The following is a 10414-nucleotide window of genomic DNA, read 5'->3' as shown; positions in this document are numbered from 1 at the left end:
GTATTATATGTGATACTGGTTTAGTGGTTATAAATTTCTTAGTTTGTGTTTATTTTGGAAAGTCTTTACTTTTTGTTCAGTTTTGAAGCTTAGCTCTTTAGGATATAGTATTTTAGTTTGGCAGTCATTTTCCAGCAGTGCCTGAACCACAGCATGCCATGCTCTCTGGAGCTTTATAACTTCTGGTGAGAAATCAGGTGCTGTTTATGATCGCTTTGTCTTTATCTGTGACTTGGATTTTCCTCTTTGTAGATTTAAATTTTCTCCTTTGTCTTTTTTTTTTTTTTAAACTATAATGTGTCCTGGTGTGGTTCTTTTTTTTTTTTTTTTTTTTTTTAAGTCATGTCTAGTTGGACTCGAAATTCTTCCCATATCTGGAAAATATCTTGTTAGTTTTTAATTTTTTTTTTCAAGACAGGGTTTCTCTGTACTACCCTGGCAGTCCTAGGCTCACTTTGTAGACCAGGCTGGCCTTGAACTCACAGCGATCCACCTGCCTCTGCCTCCCAAGTGCTGGGATTAAAGGCTAAATTTTTGAACAATTATTAAAAACTACTATTAGTTATAGCTCATGTGTAGGTTTTATGTGGGTATAAAGTTTCTTGTTTAGCTAAATTCCAAGAATTAACATGGTAAAGGTAAACTTCACTAATCATTTTTATTTCAATGATACGGTTACATTTGTGTCCTATCTGTAATAAGTGAACATTTCTGTTTCTTCACACCATTTCTAATGCTGAGTAGGGCTAGTGTTTCAGGTTTGGGGCATTTGGTCTCTAATGGTGTGTGGGGTTTCTTTCTTCTTTTCTTCTTCTTCTTCTTTTTCTTCTTTTCTTCTTCTTTCTTTTCAGCACATTTGCATACTAGCTGTCTCAGACAAAATGCTTGTTCATTCTTCTGATTTAATTTTGTCTGGATTGATTTTCTTATCAGTTTTTAGGCATTGTTTGTGTATTTTGGATACTAGACTTTCATTAGATATTTTATGAAGGCTTCCCTCCAAGCCCATCCCTTCTCTTTACCTCTTAAGAGTGCCTTTCACATAAGAAAAGTCGTTCATTTTAATGAATTCTAAGTTGTTAATTCTGTCTTTTATAGGTCATGCTTTTGGAGTTGCATTTTTTAAAAAGGTCAGTGCCAAATCTTCAGTAAGCTAGATATAGTCCAACATTATTTTCTAGGCATTACACCACGTTGTGTTTTATGTTGAGCAATACAATTGATCTTAATGGAATTTCTCTGACAGTTATTGGATATGTCTTTAGAGACACAGTTCTAAATGTAGGCTTCAAGTTTTTCTGTAGCACTATTGGTTGAGAAATGTATTATTTTTTCCATTGAGTTACTTTTGGTTTTAGTAAAAACTTAAAGAAAGAAACCATTTTTGTGTAAGTCTACATATGGGATTTTCATCTTCTTCTATTGAATGCCTTGATTTGCTCTTTTGTGATATATCTTAATTATTGTAGATTTATATTACAGTAAGTGCTGATTAGGTATTTTTTTAAAACCTTGTCCTTTCCATTATCAATTGTATTGGCTATTTTGAATCTACTATTTTTTTCCTCCATTGAGGTATTGCCACACTTTTGCTCTCTTGTGTGTCTGAAGATTTCATGTGGGAGAATAAGTTATCCTCTGTTGGTTAGGCTCTGCTAGCCAAGAGCAAACCACAGACCAGGACCATCATAAAAAGCTCTGGATCTGCCATTCTCCAAGACTCTGACTCCAAACGTCTCTACATCTTCACTCCACGAACCTGTCAGTCATGAGACTCTATCTTCTCTATACCCTACTCTTCCTCTTGGGTCTCTTACCTCCAGGTAAGTTGATGGCCAATTATAGGGGATCTTTAGTTTAAAAAGTCTCTCTGGAAGGTCAGAAATTAATTCACCTCACAGTTTCAGAAACTCAGAATCAGCAGCTCTACTAAGATTATGACAGGATAAAATAGACATACACTGCCATTAACCCAGATGCCAAATAAGGTCACATTGTGCTTTATGCTGTCTTTGTGTCTCTGGATTCCTTGGGAGTCATGGAGGTTTCTCCATGGATGCTTGGATCTTCTAGGACATCTGCACCAGCGTCTATGACAACATTTACCTTCTCAAACGAGAAGATGAAACCTCATCAAGGAGAGGTAATGTCGAATGAGGGTCACAAAGACTTGGGAATTTTATGAAGAGAAACAAACATCCAAAATGAATAGTATTTCAAAGCAAGTGAAGAGTCAGAGTCCTCGTTAGACAAGAAGCTAGCAAGGGAGTTTCCTGGCTTTGTAAGATGGGTCAACATATAAACCAACAAAACCCAAGGTAATACACTTTGTGAAAGTTATCGTATATGAAAAATGCATTGAAAAGTGAACCTGTGAGATGAGACGAGAAAAAGAATGACAGACAAGTAATAAGGTAATAAGCAAAGACCAAGTTGTAATGTCTTGGTGCATATAGGTCTATATATAGGTGCATATATAGGTCTATACATAGGTGCATATATAGGTCTATATATAGGTGCATATATAGGTCCATATATAGGTGCATATATAGGTCTAAATATGGTAAGCAAGAGTGTAAAGAATGGTGAATGGCTACCAAAAATTAGTAGGCTGAGCATGAATTATGTGACTTTTGAAAAGATACCATAATAAATCCAAAGAATAAAGAAGAAAGGAGATAATAAACACAAGAAACAAAGGAAACAAAAGATCAGCAAAACAAAAAAAGGTTTGTTGAAAGAACAGTATACTTCATAGTAGTCTGGTAAAATTGATCAAGAAAAAGATTAGATCATACTTAAAGTAGATATTTCATGAGCGATTGTGTTGATGTCGCAATAGGTGTTCCCAAGACTCAAACAAAATTTGGAAAGTTTATTATAAATGTGGGTAATATATTCCATCTCCTCTTGTATACTTAGGGCTCTGTCTGTTACAGTTCATTATATCAGTGATTTTACATTAATTATATTCCTACTGGGAATCATCATCAAGATACAAATGTGTTATTGATTATCTGATCTTTAAAAAAAAGAGCATGCCCTTGCTTTTGCTGTTCTATTTTGTAGGAAACACCTTAAAACCATGCCCTGTAGTGCTGATCTTGAAATCAACCCTTTTCATTCCCCCTTAAATATATGCCCACCAAACATTCTCCCAGCTCTCACTTTCTCCCCGCACAAACCATTCATCATTAACTTACTTTGCCTGCTGGCAGAGTTTCCAAAGTCAGCCCCTCCCTTCTTCAAAATATGCCAAACCCACCCATTCTGTTCCAGGAGAGAAACTGCACTTGATCTCAGTCAACCTCACTGATGGCTCCTCCTCAGCTCCTGTCATGGCTTCCTCATCCTCTCCGGTGATTCTTCTTGGCAGGGAGCCCCGGGGCTCAGTTCCTGGCCCTCTTCCCTAGCCTACATCCATGCCCTTGCAAAGGGTCTTGGCTAGTCTCATTCCTTTAAATTCTCTATTGGGCTTTTCCTTAGAACTCCAGGCTTGGCATAAATGATCCAACAGCACACCTGCTCTCTTAATTTAGATGTTTGATTTCAAAATCAATATGTCTAAAATAGAGCTCAGTGTGGTCTCTCAAATTCCTCCACAGTCTACAACCATAGTGCTGTGGCTGCCATGCCAGGGGTGATCCTTGGATCTCCACCTATCCTCAGGGATTTCCCATTGCTGTACCTCAGAGGGGCTGTGTTGGGGTTCCTGTCTCTCACTCCATTTGGGGTATCAGGCCTCATACCCAGAGTGTGTCCTATCTCTGCCCTGTCATCAGACCATGTTAGTCTCTACTTCTACATTAGTAACTAAAGAGAGAGGGTTTTTTTTTTTCCTCAGCCCCTGTGTTTCTTTTACAGGGGTGGATGTTGTGATCTTAATAGTCTACAGTTAAACTGGGCATGGTGGCACACTCCTTTAATCCCAGCACTCGGGAGGCAGAGGCAGGCAAATCTCTGTGGGTTCGAGGCCAGCCTGGTCTACAAAGTGAGTCCAGGACAGCCAGGGCTACACAGAGAAACCCTAGCTTAAAAAACAAAAACAAGCAAAAAAATTAAACAACAACAAAAAGTTAAGACCTCTAATTGTAATATCCCCCGCATGCCTGCCACATGTAGTCTCTTACTTGCCTTATATGTCTTATGAATTGTCACTAGAAGGTCAGCTAGTGACTGAGACCCTGAGATGCTTAAAAAAAAAAAAAAAAAAATCACACTCCACCTTCAGATGTTTGTTTGAAATTTAGGGTTCTCTTCTCATCTCCGCCAATGGCAGCTGCTTCTTTCTCATGACACGCAAGCACACATGAAAACATCTGCCATGTCTTCACTGCTCAGTTAGTTTTCACTGAGACCCAGCTCCTGCCTGCAGTGAGCACGAAAGCCCAGGATCTGTTTTTCAAAGCACTATCCAACTTGTGCTCTTTCTTAGGAAAAGAACAATTGCTTTTGTAATGTTTAGTATCATAAGCTGAGTAGCATTTGTTTCTGCTCTTTCCAGACCTACAAATGTTGAAGAACAGATTAATACAACCAATTTATTGATGTTAACTGGATTACACAGTGAGTTCCAGGATAGCCAGGGCTACACAGAGAAACCCTATCTCAAAAATAAACAAAAAAACAAACAAAAACCCAAAAGACGGAAACAAAAAACAAAAAAGTCCAAAACAAAACAAACAAAAGTGTCCCAGCGTTTTTGCTATCTTATATTTGCTCTTACTGTTCATGATTAATTGCTTTTTATGTAGTATCTCTTGATTTGTTGGGTTTATACTTCTCCGTGACTTACGATTGAAATCTCTGTAAGTGTTGATCCTCTTACTCGTTCCTTCCTTTTGGGACTTGCTATCGTTATGTCAGTCTTTTGGCTTCAGTGCTGTCTTCTGGGTAAATAAATATGTCTCCTTTGTCACAAATTCTCCTGTTACCATTGTAGAATTTGTCATTGACATTTTCCTCGTCTTTTCAACATTTTCTTCTGTCGTTTATATTCTTCACACTTGCCCATAGAAAGCTATCATCTATAATATTTTCACGTTTTTTTTTTATGCCACCCCCGACACACGGCACACACAGAAAACTGGCAATCTATGACTTAAGATGCACGTAACCACTGACGTAAATACTTCATGGCTAAACACGGAGAGAAGGAAGCAGCTTCTGTCTCTTTCTAAGCTTGGTGGAGTGATTCCATCAAGATGCAGAGTAAAACATTGACCTCCCTGGTGCACACCTGTAATCCCAGCACCCGAAACAACAAGAACAAAAAGATGCTGGCCTCCATCCCACTCTCACACACAAGATGCATAGAACAATTGCCTAACCAAAGTATTCCTGTGAGGGCTTAAGGACCATTTAAGGAGCACAGTGAAGCAAACAGGAAAGAAAGTCTCATTATCCACACATAGACGGCTTCTGTGAGATTGGCATCCAAAGACCACAAGAGATAACGACGAACAAAGAGGAAAGACTGAAGTTACTGTACGGGCCACACTCATGATCCTGAGGCAGTCTGCTCTACAGAGACACTGCGATGTTTTGACTTTGGAGTACCCGATAACCAAGCCTCCCAGGGAGATGGAAACGGGGAGATGAGGCTTACTCTAGCCATTTCCACAAAGAAGTAGGCACTGTCGATTCACACCAGGACTGGAGCTACCACCCTAGGCAGGATCCTGAGCACCAACGCTGCAAACACTCCCGCTCGACCCAATACCGGGACCCAGCTGTTTCTTACTACTTCCACTCATGCCCCAGATGCTGAGCCCTTTGTATACTGAGCTACTTCCCAGGCAGAGTGCGTGACCTAGCAGCTCTCTGCACATGCCTATGTCCCAGTTACCAAATCAGTGAACTCACTCATGCACCGGAGCCTAGAGCCACTGTGGCCATGTGCACCAGCGGTCAAAGTCTGCATGAAATGCAAAACCTAGAGTCACTGCTGTAAGGAGCTAACTTAGACCCTATGTCCAGAGCCAACTTCTCTCAGTGCTTATTAGCACCGCAGGCACCGGCTCAGCCACATAGCCTCATCTAATGGGAACACTATGGTTCTACAATAGAAACTAATAATAGTGAACTTTATGCTCTGTAACACATCATATGTGTATACCAATTACATAATAGAATAGAAATACTAACTTAGTGTAGACTACACTGCAACACGCTACCCCTACAATGTTTTCCCATGAAAACTCGATTCTGCCCTATCAAAAGAGAGGGGGCGGCGGGGGGGGGGGGAGAGAAAGAAGGTGAGAAAAAGTGAGATCGGTACACAGTAAGATAACTGCCATATGTGTCACGAAGGGAGATGAGGTACGACCACCATCACATCAGAGGTGCGTCTTCATCCTTTGCACGGCCCGTAAGCCTCGTACAAGGTGGATCCTTTTTTTTTTTTTTCCGAGACAGGGTTTCTCTGTGTAGCCTTAGTTGTTCTGGAGTTGCTTTGTAGACCAGGCTGGCCTTGAACTCACAGCGATCCACCTGCCTCTGCCTCCCGAGTACTGAGATTAAAGGCATGCACCACCACGCCCGGCTGTGGATCCTATTTTTAATATTACCTGACTTTTTCTGATATCCAGCCATCCAGCCATCCAGCCAGCTATCTACCCATCAAGCCTTTCCCGAAAAAACTTAGTCCAGGAACTCGGCCCTTGGTGTCCTGTGTGTCCATTGTACTGTATACGGATTCGTTTTTGTTTTCATGACCTCAGGAAGCAATCTCTGTTCATCGTCTCAATTCCATTCCCTGGGGCATATTTGATTCATTGCTGTATTATTTCATTCAAAACATTTGCCACTTTTGGAATCACCTCATTATTCCAGCTGGTTTGGGTGGGGATTGTGTGTGTGTGTGTGTGTGTGTGTGTGTGTGCACGCTCGCCCGCGCGCGTGTAGGCGTGCGTGTTTTTACTGTGGTTAGATTTCTCCATTGAATGTAATGTCTTTGTAATAAGGAAAGCTTTGTGGCATCTGTATTGCTTTATTATTATGAAGAAAATAGATCTGTGAGTGAACAGCGAGAATTTGCTAACGTTCTGTTTGAAGGAGTGAAGTGATGAAGAAACCAACATATTTAGGGCATCTATTTTGTCTCTACTCTTCTTGTTTCAGTCTGATATTTATAATACAGTAAACTTCTGAGGCTTTAGCTAGACTTTTCATGTGTTTATAAGAAAACCATGGATCAAGTTGGAAATCAGTGAGCTGTTGAGAGAAGAGGAGGGGGGTGGGGGTGGGGCCGGTGTGAAGGAGCTGCTCAGGGATCTTTGGTCTGGCTCCTTTTCCTCACAGAGAGGCACTCAGGCTTGCTTGCATTGTTGTGTCCTCACGTGTCAGGACCGCTGGGCTTTGACATTCAGGCATGCACGGGCCTCACTGCTTCCTGGTTTCTTCTCTGCAGTCAGAAGTGGTCTAGGTGCCTCTGAGGCGCACTGCATGGGTCTGGAGGGCATTTGCAGAAGAGACGTTTGCAAACTGACAGAAGATGAAATCGGTGCTTGCCGGAGAAGATGGAAATGCTGCAGGTTTTGGTGGATTCTCCTGCCGATTCCAACTCCGGTTATCTTTTCAGACTATCAAGAACCTGTCAAGACCAAGATAAAATAAAACCGCGGTAAACAGGGTGAGGACAGCTCACGCCACTGTCTAAAGCAACGCAATCTTCACGTGGGGGCACTTCCAGCTCCTTAACCAGATTCCATTCAGCTTGCCAATAAAATTAAACATTGATTTCAAATGTGCCCAGCTATCATTTCTTTATGACATTTCCAAATTTAAGTAAAATATTTAAATACAAGAAACTTCCATTGGACTAGAGAAATTGCTGCTCTTCCAGAGGACCTGAGGCCAGTTCCCAGGAGCCACATATTACCTCACAACTATCTCTACCTCCATATTCAGGGAATCCAGCACCCTTTTCTGACTCCACAGGCACCAAATATACACATGGTACACATATGTACAGGAGGCTAAACACAAATACCCATGAAATAAAAGCAAGAATAATTTTTAAAATGCCATTTCCAAGCAAGGCAGCTGTGGCGCATGCCTTTAATCCCAGCACTTGGAAGGTAGAGGCAGGTGGGTCTGTGAGTTCGGGGCCAGCCTGGTGTACAGAGTGAGTTCTAGGACAGCCAGGGCTACACAGAGAAACTCTGTCTCGAAAAAAAAAAAAAAACAATAAAAATTAAAACTGCTTTTTTCCAAGCGTAATAGAAACTCAACAGACTAGCAACTGGCAACAATGAAGATCAAATTATAAAACACAGATAAATACACACAAACAGGACAAATAAATTAAAAGACAGGACAGAGGGTTCCCAGACCATATCAGAGCAGAGAGAAAGACATTGGTAGGGAGAGGGGAGAGGACTGGAGTAAGGTTAGAAGAAAAGAACCTGGAATAATACTTTAAGTTTATGAGACGTAATCAGAACATATGAAAGCAAAAGAGAAAGCAGAGAGGGGGAGGGAGGGGAGGAGAAGGAGGGAACAAGGTGGGAGAGACCGAAAGCTAATAGAAGAGGCAACTTTGATGCCAGCACTTGAGAGGCAGAGGCAAGCTGATCTCTGTGAGTCCAAGGCCGCCCTGGTCTACACAGGGAGTGAAACCCTGTTGCAAAAACAAGAAACAAAGAAACAAAAGAACTGTACTTCATGGCAAAGTGCTAGACGCACAGGCTGTGGTCCCCTTCCTTACACTGCATCACTCTGGCTACACTTCAGCTTGCTCCATCCACCGCAAAGTCTCATTTGCTTTAGATGACATCGGCTTTAGCCCAGGCCGCAGCGCAGAGGAAAAATTGTAAAAGATTACACGTAGGCATGGGTACTTAGCTAGAGCTAGCATACAGGGCACGTATCAGTGCTAGGAACGGAACCTGGGACCTCTGCAACAGCAAGCAGTGAGTTTAACTGCTGAGCAGCCTCTCCAGGCCTCTGCTATTTGTTCTTTAATTTCATGTGTGTGGGTTTGTATGCCTGTGTATCATGTGTGCTTGCAGAGGCCAGAAGAGGGAATGGGTCCCCCTGGAACTGGAGCTGTAGAGGTTGGGTGCTGAAAATCAAACCTGCATCCTTTGGAAGAGCAGCTGGTGCTCTTAATCTCTGAGCCATCAGAGCCCCAGATGCCTCTTCACAGCATCCTCAAGCACTTTTCTCCTTCCCTCACCTACACCCACATTTCTCCACTTTCCCTTCGTAGCATCATAGCACCTGTGTCCTGCTCTTCTGAGACAAATGTTCTCTAAAGTAAAACACAAATCCTCTTGCTCTTCTTATACGTCATTAACAATAGGTAAACTTTTCACTCATTGCAATTAGTAACTCAGGAATGTGCCTATCTAAAGAAAATCTATGAGGCCAATGCTACTACAATTTTCAGTAAAAACTTGGATTAATATTAATTTGCATTATGACAAAATGAAAGACTGATAAAGTGTCAAGTAACCAAATTTATTTTGTCAAAAGAATTGCATCTCAAGTACAATGAGCCAAAATATCCCTACTATGTGTGCTATACAGAAAATCCAAGAGAAAAAAATCTTACAGGGAACATTTATAAAAACAGTTTTGGCCAGTATTCATTGGTTGAGTAGAAATCCAGAATCAAAAGCTTGTGGGCAGTGAGTTAGTGTCTACTCTGCTCAAAGTCGATGAGCTCCAGCAGAGGGCGCTGCAGACTTCTCCCAAGAATCCAGGAACTTTCTGGGGTTTAACTTTTATTACAACTCTGGGCAGTTTCTTCCACATCCAAATTGTCATTCTCAGGGACTCAGGGGATGGGGGTGGGGTGTGGGGCGGCAGGGAAGGACACAGCAGACAAATGGAGACCTCCCGAAGAGTTAGACTTTCTGTCCTGCCTGGTGGACACATAGTGTTTGTTCCAAGGGCTTCCTCACTGTATGCACAGGACCCAGGGTCAGTGAGCAAAGAGCAAGTAAACAGAAGCCTTCGCCCTGCCTGGTCTTCCTCTTAGCTCTTTGTTTCCCCGTTCCTCCACCCCCAGCAGACAGGAGCCTGGCGCAGGCTTGGGGGTCTGCCCTCCCGAAGTGCTTTCCAGTGGCCTAAAGAGATTTCTTTGGTTGCTTTATTATCCACGTGCCTCTGTGCATCTCCAGCTTCTATGAGGGGTCCTGTTGAGCTTTCTCTGCCAGGCTTTTTCCACCCTGGTATTCAGGGACCAAGAGCCCTGTTTACTCTGCCTATGGGACATGGATACTGTCCTTTTTGAGATCAGTCTGCTGGGCATATAAGAGCACATAGGCAGGCTCCCTCAGGACAGAAGTCACATCACATCTGGTGACCTTAGATTCATCCATCTTATACCACTGGTCAAAATTGCCAGAGGTAATATTCTCTGGGACAAGTCACACTGACATGGACCATCACAACACAGAGGGCA

The 10414-nt window shown here is 42.1% G+C and overlaps 1 protein-coding gene across 1 annotated transcript; it reads left to right on the top strand.

Annotated features, from left to right (window-relative positions):
* The first annotated feature begins 1768 nt into the window (after positions 1 to 1768).
* LOC127202082 (beta-defensin 109-like) lies at positions 1769 to 7617 on the top strand. Its single transcript, XM_051160683.1, has 2 exons — positions 1769 to 1823; positions 7412 to 7617. Exons 1-2 carry the CDS (start codon positions 1769 to 1771, stop codon positions 7615 to 7617), a joined length of 261 nt encoding a protein of 86 aa, XP_051016640.1.
* The last annotated feature ends 2797 nt before the right edge of the window (positions 7618 to 10414 follow it).

This window comes from Acomys russatus, chromosome 18 (genome assembly GCF_903995435.1).
Source record: "Acomys russatus chromosome 18, mAcoRus1.1, whole genome shotgun sequence".
In the NCBI taxonomy this organism is placed as follows: Eukaryota; Metazoa; Chordata; class Mammalia; order Rodentia; family Muridae; genus Acomys; species Acomys russatus.
Note: the sequence above shows the minus strand (reverse complement) of the source record. Positions and strands in the feature narration are given on the sequence as shown.